At 38.0% G+C, this 17,029-nt stretch overlaps 1 protein-coding gene across 3 annotated transcripts in view; it reads left to right on the top strand.

The window, feature by feature from the left end:
* The window catches only part of LOC132852729 (disintegrin and metalloproteinase domain-containing protein 12-like), a 112,946-nt gene that overhangs the window by 58,287 nt on the left and 37,630 nt on the right, over positions 1-17,029 (top strand). For all 3 annotated transcript variants that reach the window (XM_060880118.1, XM_060880117.1, XM_060880119.1), the window contains 6 exons: positions 4,038-4,224; positions 6,818-6,883; positions 7,771-7,842; positions 9,371-9,540; positions 9,763-9,847; positions 13,319-13,467. In XM_060880118.1, the coding sequence (XP_060736101.1) occupies positions 4,038-4,224; positions 6,818-6,883; positions 7,771-7,842; positions 9,371-9,540; positions 9,763-9,847; positions 13,319-13,467 (729 nt within the window). The remainder of the gene's footprint in view (positions 1-4,037; positions 4,225-6,817; positions 6,884-7,770; positions 7,843-9,370; positions 9,541-9,762; positions 9,848-13,318; positions 13,468-17,029) is intronic.

Genomic DNA, 17,029 nt, shown 5'->3' with positions numbered 1-17,029 from the left:
AACGTGAAGGTCTTTACAAGAATTTAAAGGAATAAACACAAATGTGTATGCTTCTGTGAGAAAAGCTAATCTAGCCTGGCGTTGTTCAAACTTTATTTTGTCAGATTATTGACTCATGGTTTGTCTTCCATGGTCAGATTGTCTCTCACCCAGAAAGGTGAAATTTGTGACCATAAACCTGACCGAATTAATTAAACCATCAATAAAGTCAGTAACATCATCCACTGCTTAATTACTGGTGCTGAAAGTATACATTGTGATGAGAAGTATTTACCATGTCATGAAAACGTTCAATGATGCAGTTAAGTGTAATTACCTGGGAGCATTTGGTTGCTGTAAATTTGCCATAAAAGGCTGACCGGGTGAAAAAATAAACATTGAATGCAAGCATCAGGAGTTATTTAGTGACAAAGCTCACTCTCCAAGGACTTTTCTCAGTTATTACACAAAGCTTCTTAATGAAAGTTCACCATGTCCAAAACCGCATGAGTCTGAAATCTTTAGGAAGACAGATTTCATACACTGTCTGAAGGTTAGCAGAAGGCTTGTGGTTGTGGATTTCAGTGGTTGCAGTCGTTTTCTGTGGTGTGAAGGCCAACCATGAAACTTTAACCTCTAAAGGCAATACTTAATAATAAAGAAACAGAACGTTAAAATATTTCTGCTAAAGCCCAGAACATGTATCGACAGCATAAATATGTACATTTTCCAGTTTTAAAGATTATGGTAGGAAATAAAAACGAAGGCCTTGTTCAAACTGTTCAATTTGATGAATGATTCAGTTTCTGGTCCAGACTTTGGCTTCCCTGAAACCATGAACAGGAGAACACAGTACCTTAAAATGAAGGAACGAATATAATACAGAACACTTTTGTTTAAATAGCATTGAGCACTGAGCAAATTTCATTGAGCTGCACCGTAAGTCCTGATGTGTTTTAACCAGATTCCAATTGCTCGCATCTCTATGCTACATCCATATTATACAGTGCCTTGCAAAAGTATTCATACCCACTGAACTTTTTCACATTTTGACATGTTACAACCACAAACAAAAATGTATTTTATTAGGATTTTATGTGATACACCAAACAAAGTGGCACATAATTGTGAAGTGGAAAGAAAATGATAAATGGTGTCCAATCTTTTTTTACAAATAAATATCTGAAAAGTGTGGCCTGCATTTGTATTCAGCCCCACTGAGTCAATACTTTGTAGAACCACCTTTTGCTGTAATTACAGCTGCAAGTCTTTTGGGGTATGTCTCTACCAGCTTTGCACATCTAGAGAGTGAAATTTTTGCCCATTCTTTTTTGCAAAATAGCTCAATTTCAGTCAGATTGGATGGTGAGCGTCAGCAATTTTCAAGTCTCGCCACAGATTCTCAATTGAATTTAGGTCTGGACTTTGACTGGGCCATTCTAACATATGAACATGCTTTGATCCAAACCACTCCATTATAGCTCTGTCTGTATGTTTAGGGTCATTGTCTTGCTGGAAGGTGAACCTCTGCCGCAGTCTCAAGTCTTTTGCAGACTCTAACAGGTTTTCATCTAAGACTGCCCTGTATTTGGCTCCATCCATCTTCCCATCAACTCTGACCAGCTTCCCTGTCCCTGCTTCCCATCCCCACAACATGACACTGCCACCACCATGTTTCACGGTGGGGATGGTGTGTTCAGGGTGATGCGCAGTGTTAGGTTTCCACCACACATAACGTTTTGGATTTTGGCCAAAAAGTTCAATTTTGGTCTCATCTGACCAAAGCACCTTTTTCCACATGCTTGCTGTGTCCCCCACATGGCTTGTCGCAAACTGCAAACGGGATTTCTTATGGCTTTCTTCTTGCCACTCTTCATTAAAGACCAGATTTGTGGAGTGCACGACTAATAGTTGTCCTGTATACAGATTCTCCCACCTGAGCTGTGGATCTCTGCAGCTTCTCCAGAGTTACCATGGTCCTCTTGGCTGCTTCTCTGATTAATGCTCTCTTTGCACGGCCTGTCAGTTTAGGTGGACGGCCATGTCTTGGTAGGCTTGCAGTTGTGCCATTCTCTTTCCATTTCCCGGATGATGGATTGTACAGTGCTCCATGAGATGTTCAAAGACTTGGGATATTAATTTATAACCTAACCCTGTTTTAAACTTCACAACTTTATCCCTGACCTGTCTGGTGTGTTCTTTGGTCTTCATGATGCTGTTTGTTCACTAATGTTCTCTAACACACTTCTGAGGGCTTCACAGAACAGCTGTATTTATACTGAGATTAAATTACACACAGGTGCAGTTGGTTTCACTGGATTTTAGTTAGGGGTATCAGAGTAAAGGGGGCTGAATGCACAAAAAAATTTGGACACCATTTAATCATTTTCTTTCCACTTCACAATTATGTGCCACTTTCTTTCGGTCTATTTCATAAAATCCCAATAAAATACATTTTTCTTTGTGGTTGTAACTTGTCAAAATGTTGAAAAGTTCAGTGGGTATGAATACTTTTGCAAGGCACTGTATATTATATCACAATTTTAAAAAAATATAAAATCTGATCTGTCAGAAGATGTTAATTAACTTAAATTAAATTAATGATGTTACTTTAAATTAATTTACTGTAGCAGCTGTAGATGTTATTCAAATCACATGTTTATATTAATGCATTTGTACTTATACATTATCATTTTATGGCAAATGGTAATGCTTTGTATGGCAGATGCACTACATAATCAAAGGCTAATAATGAACAGATTAAAAAGAAATCTATTTTTAATTTATTATGTTCTTATTTAGGGGGGCACGGTGGCTTAGTGATTAGCACGTTCGCCTCACACCTCCAGGGTCGGGGTTTGATTCCCCACCTTGTGTGTGTGGAGTTTTCATGTTCTCCCCGTGCCTCGGGGGTTTCCTCCGGGTACTCCGGTTTCCTCCCCGGTCCAAAGACATGCATGGTAGGTTGATTGGCATCTCTGGAAAATTGTCCGTAGTGTGTGAGTGCGTGAGTGTATGAGAGTGTTTGTGCCCTGCGATGGATTGGCACTCCGTCCAGGGTGTATCCTGCCTCGATGCCCGATGACGCCTGAGATAGGCAAAGGCTCCCCGTGACCCGAGGTAGTTCGGATAAGCGGTAGAAAATGAGTGAGTGAGTGAGTTATACCTAGCCTTTTTACCATTCCTTTCTGTTCGACACATTTTATGCTCATTTAATCTGCAGATTCATGGATATTAAAATTAGATTTTGTCTTGGATCTTTGTTAGAAATTCTTACTCGTTACTTAACGTTAGGTAATGTTTTTGCACTGTTTAAGCTTCTCAGATGAGTAATGGGGTGTGGGGACACTGGGAGAGACAGCAATTTAAAACTCACCACAGTTCTTTCAACATCCACCCACATGTTCCAGCAAAGAAGAAGATTAATTGTTAGATGGTACGATTGCTGGTTAGTGAATATATTTGGTGTGCGTTCATGCTGGAAATTTCTGTTTCCATTTCCACATGAAATATCATCCATATATTTGTATGAGGATACTATTTGAACCGAGATGATGAGTGATCCAATTTTGCTCTTCTGTCATGTTCACCATCTTTGCAGAATGTACAAGGAAAGATTCATTTATAGGTGTTAGAATGTTACAGTTTAATAAGCAGCTTAAATCTCTTAAAACACTGAACATTACAGTATGTCACATATTTTATAAGCAAGTTCATGGCTTGTAAATGTGCACTGAGTTTAAATGTACCGGGAAGTGAAATCTAATCACACATAAACATGATATACAGTATAAGTGGCAAAAATTGTTAAATGTCAAAAACCATCAGATTCCATCATCCTGAATACTCACTCACTGGTTCTTTGAATTAGGCACAGACCCAAGCTGTAATAAATAAAATAATAATAATGTTCCACTTGTGGGTTTTCTGTGGTCCCTGTGAGATCTTATTTCGCTCCAAAATCTCCATGTAAATGTGATTACAATGTAAGGCCAGCATTACCACTGTTATATTAGCCATTATTTCTTAATATTGTTTCCTGTATGCTTGATCCACAGGGGGTTCATCTTACTTACAAATGAGATGTTCATGGTGGAGCCTGCGTTTGAGCCAGACAACGGTACACACGTGGTTTACAGAGGAGAACATTTACGCTTCCCTTCAGGAATCTGTGGTCATGGACACAACATGTCCAACATCAGCCAAGGGAATGTCCAAGAACTGTTACAATCCTTCAACTCCAGGGTTAGAAAATCTCTCTCTTTTTTCATTCGCTCCATTTCTAACATTACCAATTATTAAAATAGAGACATTTAAAGCTCATTTCAATGAGTGTAAATATGAATAACTGCAGGACCCGTGCTGACAGCCGAGTTACAGTTACGAGTTATAAAAGCACTCTTGCTTGTGGATTAAAAATTAAAAATGCAAATAAAATCAACATATATTAGTAATGCTTTCAGCTAGTCACATGTTGGCATATTTCAGCAGAGTTGAAATAAAAGCTTGAAATTATTTATTCATTTATTTTAAGGGTTACCAGGCTTTATAATGCTATAACTTTGTGTTTAAGAAACATGCAGTTTTCTCATTTTCTTTTCAGTAATTTCAATTTTCCCAAAATTATTGATTTTCCCAGGTCACCACACACATCTGCTATGTATATTAAGGTATATTATTATAAAAACCCTTTTGATCATGATCATTTCAGTAACAAAATAAGGGAACAGTTGTAATAAAGAGATTTTACTTACTAGTGAGCAATACGGTTTCAAATAAAAGTCATAACTCCCACTGGACTCTGTAGAGGACTCTATGGGACTGCTACACCCAAGGTGTCATTCATACCGGCAGCTGTCAGAATTTTATTGTGCAATATTTTATCATTTCAGTGAATGTCCCACTATGGGATCAATAAGGTTTATCTTATCTTAACTACTGTTAATGTTACCCTGCACCAGCTTAAAACGATGGCATCACGAGGCGTGATAGCACGGCAATGGCTTTGTTGTGATTTTATTTTATTTTATTTTTGAGAAAATTGCCTCAAATAGAGAGATCTGTGCTTCTGTTATTTTGTGTTGAAGCAAATAAAAATATGAAAATTAACAACGAAAATACATAGATTGAAGGCAACTGGGGAACTGGGGAACTGGGGAAATGGCAGTACATTACAAGATAAGAGTACATTACAATATAAGCGTACATTCCAAGATACACTATTTTAAAAGGATGTTCTGTCCAAAATAAAAAAGTAACCATTGATATACTTGTGTAAACATGTCTACTCACATCTTAAAGTGATGACACAACAGGCAGTGTAGTGAAATTTCCTGGTTTGAATGCAAGCAAAAACCCCTTCCGATTCTGTATCTTGGAAGTGGAGGCAAAATGTGAAAGCCTGCAATGATTAGGATGGGAAGGGGAATGGGAGAGAAGGAAAAATGAGCTGCAGTGCTTACTAACTAATGATGTCTTCAGGGGAGTCAGATAGCTAGCTAATAATTTAATTATTGAAATGGATCGAATGGATTAATAAAGTGACAGAAATGACTTAGAGAACGTTGCCAGTGAGAAGAGCAATAGGACACAAGCAGAGAACAGTTGCAGTTTGTTCAAAATACTGATAGCTACTATAATGTCAGCTAGCAATGATATGTGATTATCTACCATAGTGTTCATAGTAGTCATCTTAATTTTTGTTACATGGGTGAGGACAAGCATTTGCTAGCGGTTGAAAATTAGATGTTTTACCTCAGTTCAGCTGCTTTTTTTTAAAGTGAACCGAACTGTTTTCTGATCTTCTTCAGTTGAAGTCTCAGTTTTCAAAATCTTTTTAATAATCCTTTAGTTAGAAATGCTGACTGTACACTTGTAAATCATTACAATTTCTTTGGTGCTGTATAGAGTTATATATACAGTAACTGATTCAAAATGAGCTAATTAACATAGCAACTTGACACAACTTGGTTATAACAGGACTGACGAATCTTTCAAAAATTTTATCCAGAAATTGGATTGGCATTAGCTAAAATGTTATTCATGTATTATTATGGATTACAACTAAAAGACAAGGAGTACTCTGACAGTATTTCAATGATGTTAAGTGTCTTAGCCTGCAGTACAATTCTCTTAGAGCTTGCACTGAAAGCTGCATTAAGCAAAGTTTGCTAACTAAACGTGTGATTGCTAGTGCTATCTAGCTGTTTCAATTTATGTCGATTATATGAATGCTATGCAGTTTTGTTAAACTGTTGGTTAGTTAATTTCATAGTCATATTTAATTGCCTGTAACCAACACCATGTCCTACTGATTAAAAAAAAAAGTGTCTGATTCAGGCACGTCAGCGCGACCTGATAGATAGATATCATGTCCAGGCAATTTTTTTCATCTGTTGTTACACCTTGTGCAAGTAGGTTCCGCATATAAAGAAAGAAAATAAACCTCCTAATGACTTTTTCCAAGAGGAACGTTTTTGTCCGTTACACAGATGTCTTAATACATAATGTTCTTAACAGTCATTTGTCGCACCTCAATGATGTAACTATGATGTAACACACACACACAACCACAAGACAATCTGGTTGATTGTGGGCAAGTTAATTAACTTGCAGGGATTACAAACTTTTCCGAATTGGGAAAATGTAGAAAGAAATACTCAGCAAAAAAGTACACATGAATAAGAGGTAAAAACAGATTGATAAGAAGTGAATACAAGATCATATTTGAATATATTATCTTTTATGTACCTACAGCAAGTTCCTATAAGTTCCAAAGTATCCTTTTTTAGCAATATTCCTCTATGCAACATTTCATGTTTTTCTGTCTCTCTTACAGCATAAAAGAGATGCACAGAAGACCACCAAATATGTGGAGCTCATTATTGTGGCAGACAACAGGGAGGTAGGTTTTGCCAGGTTAGCTTTAATGCCCATAGGACAGCAGATGCCACTCATCCGTTGCCAGGGTCTATGAGCCCATAACCCACCTAGGGTTAAGGGATAGGCCATGGATTTACAGGCCATAACATGGAACACCGTGAAGGTCTGTTGTTGTTGTTTTGGCTTGCCCCAAAATCAGGTCAGAGTGGGGGTTTTACACAGGAAGTGGCCAGTTTCCTACTGGCCAGACAGGAAACAGGAAGTAGAGTGCTGGTCAAAAATGGCCATCAGCTGTAAAGGAAATGATGACTACAGCAGCTGCTGTTTGTGTGTATGTGTGTGTGTGTGTGTGTGTGTGTGTGTGTGTGTGTGTGTGTGTGTGCGTGAAAGAGAGAGAGAGAGAGAAAGATACCGTGTTCTTGCTGTTAAAGTTAAGAGTGTTCCTAATTTTTAAAATTTACTCTGACATTAATTCTAACAAAATTTATATATTTGCTTGTTAAAAAAGCCCTGATGACTTTTTGATGACTTTCCCATTAAACAATGAAAATGATATGATTATTTGTCAACATTATTAAGTAAATGATGATAAATTGTGTCATTTTGTTTTATTTCCTCCTCCCAGTATTTCTCATGACATTACTACACATACACAAACAAATTTTGTAGATCTCATCAATTAACAGATAAGCTGATTTTCCATCTTTTCCCTTTTGTTTTGCATATTATTTTAGAAAAAATAAAAGAATGTTATAAGATATTTGTCCTGAAATATCTCTACTGATTCATTCATTCATTCATTCACTGATCTGAAAGCAAAAACATGTTCTGAGATTTTTTTGTCATGCCTTCAGTAATGAGTTGCACACTTCTGTTCAAGTTTTGATGCATCCATCTCTCTTTCTCCAGTATCATAAACATGGCAAAGATGTAGAGAAAGTGAAGCAGAGGATGGCCGAGATCGCTAATTATGTTGACAAGGTATGATGCACATCACTGGAATCAAATAGCTGACTTGCAGATATACACGATATGGCCTGATATACAGTATGTAGAGACTTTCACACATATGTAAGACTTTTCCTGAACTGTTGCCAAAAATGTCAGAATCACACAGTTGTATATAATGTCTTTGCATGCTGTAGCTTTAAGATTTCCTTTTGCTGTAACGTATAAGGCTCTAACATTTTCCAGCACGAAAAAAGCCCCTGACAATGCAACTAGGAACACCTTTGAGTTGAACTGGAACACTGAGTGCACCCCATATCATCTCACATATCATCACTGCCTGATCTCACTGATGCTCTCGTGGCTAAGTGAGCACAAATCCCCATAGTCATGCTCCAAATTCTAGTGGAAAGCCTTCTCAGAAGAGTGGAGATAATAATAACAGCATATCCATGTTAATGCACATTGTTATAGGCATATAGGCACTCCACAAACCCATTCGCTCCACCTCCCATCTCTGTTTGTTTGGAAAGAAACAACATGGCTAAAATTGATAAATGCTCAGTGTAGCCAGATAATTCTCCTGTGACCAAAAAAAGCATGATGCACTTTAAACAAACTGCACCACACCAAAAACAGTGTAGCTAATGCTAAAAATGCTAAGACTAGAGTTTAAAAGCTCATGAGAGCTCATTACACAGAAAAACAGGACAGAAATGATACCCTTGACCATTCTCATACAGTAAATCATTATCAGCTGAATTTCACGTGTTTATAGTGATATAAATTTGCTTTCAAGCAGTTGAATGGCCTTACGCTCAGCTATCGATGCTAACACTGGAGCTAAAAAAAAAACCACATGAGATCTCATTACAAACGAAAACCAGGACAGTGACAACACTCTTGACTGTCCTTATGAATCAGCATGAGCCGAATTTCAGCATGCTGTAATTTTGCTGCCAAGGTGCAGAATTGCTGAGCATGCTAACGGTTGCAAAAGGTTAATAATGAGGGTAGGGCTTAATCTTTTGCTGAGCATGCTACACTTACAGTTGAATAAAACTACACTACATTTGAATAAAAATCCTTAACGCACTTTTAATACTGAAGTTTTACATATGGGGGCATGAGGGTTTGGCATGTTTGCCTCATATCTCCATGTACCAGGGTTTGATTCCTACCTCTGCCCTGTATTCATGGACTTTGCATGTTCTCCTTATGTTTCAAGGGGTTTCCTCCTGGTACGCTGGTTTTGTTTTCCAGTCCAAAGACATGCTTTATAGGCATATTGGAAATGTGTGAGTGTCTGTATGAGATTGTGTCTTATGGTGGACTGGCAATCCAGAGAGTCTACCTCCTTCTGTCCCATCCTATAATAAGCAGTACAGAGGATGGATTGATTGGAGTTGTACACATCAGTATGTAGACAAAGACTTAGACATAAACCGGGGCTTTAATTTTACTTGTGTGGGAGTTAGGTGAGAACTACATGCAGGCAATTTACATCATCTGAACAGCGAGTACAGAAAAGCAACAAAATGTCCATAAGTCTGTGTTTCAGTTCTACAGGGTTCTAAATATCAGAGTAGCTCTGGTGGGGCTGGAGGTTTGGAGTGACTCTGACAAATGTTCAGTGACACAGGACCCGTTTACTACACTGCATGAGTTTCTAGACTGGAGAAAACTCAAACTGCTACCTCTCAGACCTCATGACAATGCTCAGCTTATCAGGTATACTCACACCAGACATTATAACACATCTGCACTACCTGTATGTCAGTACCATACCGAGAGCTTCCTACTCATCATGACACACATGTACTTCATACTTACAGACATACATATATACATACATATTGTACTTTTTTTTTTAAACAATCCCATGACTCCAGGTAATATCCTGATAGAATGCAGTTACATAATAACACATGATTATTTGCACTTGTGTTTCAGTGGTGTGTATTTCCAGGGGACTACCATTGGCATGGCCCCCATCATGAGCATGTGTACCGCAGAACAGTCTGGAGGAATCGTCATGGTGAATCATTTTGACAGATTTCTGCTGTAAAACACATTTAAAAAGTTCATTTTAAAAGATTTCTAATGTGTTAGTAATTCTGTTCGGGGGTGGATGTTATTAATGATACAAGATGATATTAATGATACAAGAAAAACACGAGAACACATCTTAAACATGAGGAATGAATTTCCTGTTTTATTAAGTTCGCAAACTATAGGTGAACTGTTTCTAATATCAAAAATACACACAACAAAATTTTGGATCCAGAAAAGTCCCAGAATGCAGTGCAGGCATTCAGCTCAACACAGTAAAGCTGTGTTACTGAAGAAACTTAGCTCAGCTAGGTCAAAGATGACAAGAACAATGTGTTGACATGTTAAAGCATTGGAAACTAATCTTTTTGAGCAGGGAATACACATGAGGATGTGAGAGAGAGCTGGATAGGCTAAAGGAGTAAACGCTGCTGCATCATTCTCTTTATGTAGAGATGAAGTGAAGTATCAGATCAGCAGGTAGACAAAATGAAACTAATCCATCATGTCAAGGAAGAAGTTTAGACTTTACAGACATCACAGTGTGGAGATTCTGTGCGTGCCCGTGTTGGTTCTGTCAGAGATTTTCTGGTTTCCTCCCACTGAGTAAATAAGTAATTCAGGGTTATTTTTGCCTTTGCTGTATGTATGTGCATATAAAAGTTATGAATTTACATTACATTTATGGCATTTAGCAGACACCCTTATCCAGAGCGACGTAAAAAAGTCTCTATCAATGAATACATTAACACTGGTTTACTAGGTTACGAACTCTGTTGTTGTTTTTTTTAAATTCACATAAAACAAACAGGGAAAAGTGCTAGTTTAAGTGTTTCCGGAAGAGCTAGGCCTTCACCCGTCGTTTGAAGATAGCCAGTGACTCAACTGTTCGGACATCGAGGGGAAGTTCATTCCACCACCTCTTTGCCAGAACAGAAGAGTCTTGCTGTATACCTACCTCTTCCCCTGAGAGATGGTAGGAGCAGTAAAGCAAGTAGCTCTGAGGGAGCGAGGTGCAGTGCGAGGATTGATAAGAGCTTTGAGGTAAGGGGGAGCTGGTCTATTTTTGGCTTTCTAGGCAAGCATCAGTGTTTTGAATCTGATGTGTGCAGCTACCAGAAGCCAGTGGAGGGAGCGCAGCAGTGGGGTGTTATGTGAGAACTTAGGCAGGTTGAAAATAAGTTGCGTATCTACATTTTGGATCATTTGCAGAGGATGAATTGCGTTCATTGGTAGACCTGCCTGCAGTGAGTTGCAGTAGTGCAGTCTCTAATTGACAAGAGACTGAACAAGTAATCCTTCGGATGGAACGTGAATTGCAAAGTCACCTGCCTTTTAGACATAACTAACACATAAATCATTATAGCTCATGACAAATGTACAGTAGCTTGGATCCATGTTGTTAAATGTTATTTAGTAAAAAAAAAAAAAAAAATTTAAAACTTTGAGATTTACTGAAACAATTATTAGTTAATACACAATTAGTTAAGTACTAATAATTGTTAGTATCCCATACATTATTAGGAGTATTATAATGTTATTTGTTTACACATGTGAAATGGAAACTAAGTATGAGATGCGTCACATTCTTGAAGATTAACTAATTTTTGCGTCTTAATAGGATGCTTTGCTCACACATTCCCAAAAAAGATTTCCTTCAGCTTGCGCATGAAATCCGACTCCTGTATTCTATTAAGGGTGCGCTATAGGAACTCTTAAACTAAACTCTCCTTTTTTCCTTTCTAATTATTACTACAGTCCCTGGGTGTTTATGCTATTTGGCTACCAGGCTTCTACTGGTCGTTTAATTTACAAAATCTGTCATTCACTCAGCGTTTAGTGGCGTTTATCTCAGTGGGATAGGAAGGCTAGTGTGAGAGTAAGTTGATTCTCTGCAGGACTCACTCAGCTTAAGGCACACGAACAAAAAAAAAATCTGGAAAAAAAAACATTCTTCAACAAAAAAAACATATTCTCCTTCTTTAATGGTTTATTCATGACTTCTCATAAACATTTTGAAACGCTTGTTTTTTTTTTATGTGAAATCTTTTTTTTAACCCGTATATGATTGGCTCTATTATGCTGCCTTGAGCTGTAGTGACTTGTGCTAGGTGAACCATGTGTGATTTTTGAGTTGTAATGAATCTAATTAAGTGGAACACTGCAGGAGTTCCCCAAGGTCCTTTAGAAGCACCTACATTCTCTTCAGGACTCAGCAGTCGATTGTCAATCAAAAAAAAATCACCTGTGGTTGCAAATGGCAGCTAAATACCACACATTTACATTTTTATTAACACAGATAAATCACTCGCGTGCTAGGAATATGTCCCATTCTGGGTGTGGCAAAAGTTCCTGTATTTTAAATTTACTGGAGTCTCTTCTGGGAGAAGTGATTAGGAGTATGTGATAATTAACTGCAGCTGTCTGCTGTGATAAATGGTGCTTATTAATTGACTTGGTGGTGTCAGCAGATCAGCCGCTTGTGACGAGACAGAGAGAGACTACGGTTTTGTTTTCTGTCTGTGGTCAGTTTGATCTCTCCTATAGGTGTGTTCCTTCCAGTGCCATGCTCTGTTTTTTAAAAGGCTGTTTGTATTTCACAATTGAAACATCCATCTAAAGTAGAACTGGATGACAGCTAACAGGTCTTATCTTTATATCGAATAAGGCAGAGAAGGATCTTGCATTGTTGCTGTAAAATCCAAAATTTACATATAATCAATATAATCAAGAGGGGGGCAGAGTGGCTTAGTGGTTAGCACGTTCGCCTCACACCTCCAGGGTTGGGGGTTCGATTCCCGCCTCCGCCTTGTGTGTGTGGAGTTTGCATGTTCTCCCCGTGCCTCGGGGGTTTCCTCCGGGTACTCCGATTTCCTCCCCCGGTCCAAAGACATGCAGGGTAGGTTGATTGGCATCTCTGGAAAATTGTCCGTAGTGTGTGATTGCATGAGTGAATGAGAGTGTGTGTGCCCTGCGATGGGTTGGCACTCCGTCCAGGGTGTATCCTGCCTTGATGCCCGAAGACGCCTGAGATAGACACAGGCTCCCCGTGACCCGAGGTAGTTCGGATAAGCGGTAGAAAATGAATGAATGAATATAATCAAGGCAGGAAGTGATGAATTTGGTTTATTGAATGGTACAGCTACTACTACTAAATCTAGTGAGATGAAATTGTATTTATTTTCTTTTGTATTAACCCTAAATGAGTTCAGTGTACCACGAGATACATTAAGTGGCCATAAGTATGTATAAGTATATTAAAATAATAAAAAAAACAATATTACACTTGCAAGTAAGATTAAAAGTGGCTGCAAAAGTATTAAGCTCAGGTTCAGAGGGTTTTTTTTCTTGTTTTCTTTTATCGAAGTAGAGGTTCTGCAGTTCAGTAATAATGTATGACTGTTGAGCTGTTATGATTCAGTACAGTTATGCTGTTCCATGTTTTCACTCCATCCAGGATCACTCAGACAATCCACTGGGAGCAGCCGTGACTTTAGCTCATGAATTAGGCCACAACTTCGGTATGAACCATGACACTCCAGAGAGGGGGTGTGGCTGTGGGATGACAGTGGAACGTGGAGGCTGTATCATGACACCATCCACAGGGTGAGTTGCCTAAATACATATTCCATAAATGGCACCATATTTCAATTTCTAGGACTTATCAAGTCAGAATTTATGACAAAATGAATGTATTATTATTTAAGGTTGTAGCATAAACCCCCAAACTTGCTGGTTTGTTTTTTTATAATGTTCTCTTCATGTTTAATGTAGCAACCTTTGAAGAGCAAATTAGTCCAAAGGAACAAACAAGCGTTAGATAATTCTCTTTTAGCAAAGTTTCTAATGCAACACATTGGTTTTGAGTTGAGAAATCAGCAAATTGTTGTTATATTGTATCTTTGCTTTGGACATTTTGTTCACTTTCTCCATTCGTTCCATGTACCTGTGTGCTCCTGTTTCTGAAAAAAATGTCTGTCATTTTTCTACCATCAACTACATTCTGCTATGTGTCTAGTATATATTTTGCTCAGCCTACTGATTTGTCTGATTTAATTATTTAATTGTGAAATTCTCTGCTCACTGATACATTTCTAGTAGTCTTAACTTAATCCCATGGTTAATAACCCTAACAATGAGATGCACACACACACACACACACACACACACACACACACACACACACACACACATATGTACACAGTGTGCTCATGCATCTATGTATGTCTAAATCTTATCAGTCTTTAGAGAAACCTTGGTTGGGAAAAAGCTCACAGGCTTTTAAAACAGGGTGGAAACACAGGGAAAAAATCGGTTTTCATCACTGCGTCTGGAATGTAGTGATAGCACAGTTGCCAGGAGTGACGGTTAATGTGACTAGCGTCTGGCATGAGTAAACATCAGGTTGATAAGGTGAGGGCACCACATAATGGGATAAGTTCTCTCAAACCGATGCCAAATTGCTCTTATCAAACAATGAGCACGGAACCTGTCATTTGGGAAATGATTTTCCTGACCGTTGAAGATGTGTCTTTTGTCCACAGAGCTTCAGTGCACTAGATGCTCTAGTTACATTGACCAGTAATACACTTCTCTGTGTTCATTCTCTTGTCACTAGAACTGCTGTTTCTATGACAAATTGTGAAATTATAAGATTGTAAGAGGATGTAGAGTAATTCTGCCAAGATAAATATTTCACATTTTATCTGTTTTGAACTGATCTATTTAACCTGAGCAGTGTTTACCAAGCCTCATCGTGAAGTACAACCATATGCAAATTTGAATGTTTTTGCTCCTTTAAATACCCCAGTTCATCCTAGCTGAAGCTTGATAATGAGCTTAAGTTGACTACATACCAAAATATGTAGTTGGTGGTTCTCCAGGGCTAGGATTGAAGAATTCTTACCTAGAACACCAGGCTCGCCAAAATATACTCAAAATATAACTATTGCAACACATTTTGCAATTCTCTAATCATGTGAACATAATAGGTATTATGTGTGTGTGTGTACAGAGGTAGACTGCTCTGTCTGTCATGCTCTACTACAAGACTAAGGAAATGTTTTGTCTCTCTGGCCATTAGACTGTACTCCATCCATCCATCCATCCATCCATCCATCCATCTATCCAAAATAAGACTTTTATCTATTCATTCATCTCCAGTAACCACTTTATCCTACTCAGGGTCCAGTGTGTGTTCTGGGAACACTGAGCAGGGTGAGGACTTCACACCAGTCCATCACAGGGCATAATGCTCACAACTCATTTACACATAGTGTAGCCAATCAGTAGGAGGACACCATAGAACCTAGAAGAATCTCATGTGGACATGAGGAAAACATGCAGAGAAATTGACAGGTCCCTGGAGCTGTGAGGCAGCGATGTTATTGACTGTGTCACCATTGTGCAGGTTTCTATACAATTTTGAGCTACAACAACAACAAAAAAATATCCACAACCATTTTTATTCATAAAACACACATCATGCTTTATAAGGTTATAACTGGCTCAGAGGAAGTATTGCTTATTGGACAAGTCATTATTTTGTCCCCCAAGTTCCCATGTTAGTTAGGTTTTATACTGAGAGTAAATGATCAAAATCAAACACTGTGCATTCCTTAATTAGCAAATTATGGCAGAAAAACACTGACAACTGTATACATTGAATTGAATATACACTGAATACTCCAATGCGAGATTAATTTATATCAGTGTCTATGGTTGGTGCAATTGGCAGAAGAGTACATTTTTCACCAGATGAGCTCTCACGGTGACCCGGAACACACTGACCTGCATTTCACTGTATAGAAATGTAGAATTATTGGCAATATTAGTGGTTGCTATTCACAACTTATTAATTAAGTGTTGGTACAAATTTTATTAGCTCAATCACTAAGACTACAAAAGCCTGTGTTGTATAAACGGTTGTCACATACTGTAAACCAATTTGTGCTAACATTTTGACATCATCAGCTCTGGAAAGCTCAAGTTGGCTGCCTTAATTTGTCTTAAGGCCGGGTGATTAGAGTCTAAGAAGAAAGAGTTACTCTTTAACTCTCAGCTGTGACCAATTCACAAGCTCACGGCTGCACCTTCCTTATCTCCCGGTGTGGTGTTTGTGTTGGACCCGCGACTCACTGCTGGAGTGCAGCCACAACAGAGAGCAAGCCCATTCTCCTATTATACACTCGTAGAACAACATGGCAGCACGCCAAAAGGAAAGCAGGCACTCCAGGGGCCTTCAGTGAATGTGAAGTCCCTCATGCAGGGGAATCAATGTGTTTGCCTTTTTACCTTATAAACAGGATAAGAAAGGAGTGTGCCATCATTCTTTTGCCTCGTTGCTTTTTTTTTCATACAGCATTTATAGCTTTGAAATCCTTCATCTCTGGAATGCACAAACGCTTTGCTACACCTTGCTTGAAAGCGAGGGTTGTATTTTATTAAAGCACAGGTCTGTCACTTCATCACTTCCCAAAATACACTCGCATACAGGAATAACAGAAGTAACTCGGTGGCAGAAAAGTAGCATGGTTTTCAAATAAGATTCAGATTTATATGTACTGTATTGGTTGAATGTACTTTTATTCCTTGGCTAATTTATTAGAGATATTTATGTGTTATGTTTGCGCAGATTTATTTTATTTATTTATTTATTTATTTATTTATAAAAACACAGCTCTAACAGTAGTTCTGGCTGAATGGTAAATCACAGGTATCCTCATTAAAAAAGAAGTTCTTTAAGGATTATTTAAAAGATCTTATATAGAGAGAAGTATATACTAATACGCTTCCCCAATAAGTTATTGTTTCTGTAGTAAATCATAGATTATACTCGTATGACTTTCATAATTTAAGTCTAGCAATGAAATCGATTTAAAAAGGTACGGTTATGTAACAAGAACAAAAACAAAGCTTGTTTTCATGCTCGTAATAGCATGATACAGTTAATCCCTAATACAGAAAACACAAACATTTGAATCACAAATTATTGTTATTAAAATGATACACACAGATGTGCACACTGTCTAATCAGATGTGAGTTTAACTGTATGGAAAAGATAAAAGTGATAAATAAAGAATCGTTGGTGAAATTGTATCCTCCTAATAGACATCCTTTCTAATCTAACAAACACATGTTCTAATTTCCCAACATAATCTAATGTTG

This window comes from Tachysurus vachellii, chromosome 10 (genome assembly GCF_030014155.1).
Source record: "Tachysurus vachellii isolate PV-2020 chromosome 10, HZAU_Pvac_v1, whole genome shotgun sequence".
Lineage (NCBI taxonomy): Eukaryota > Metazoa > Chordata > Actinopteri > Siluriformes > Bagridae > Tachysurus > Tachysurus vachellii.
The sequence above is the reverse complement of the archived record's forward strand: the minus strand, read 5'-3'. Positions and strand labels throughout refer to the sequence as shown.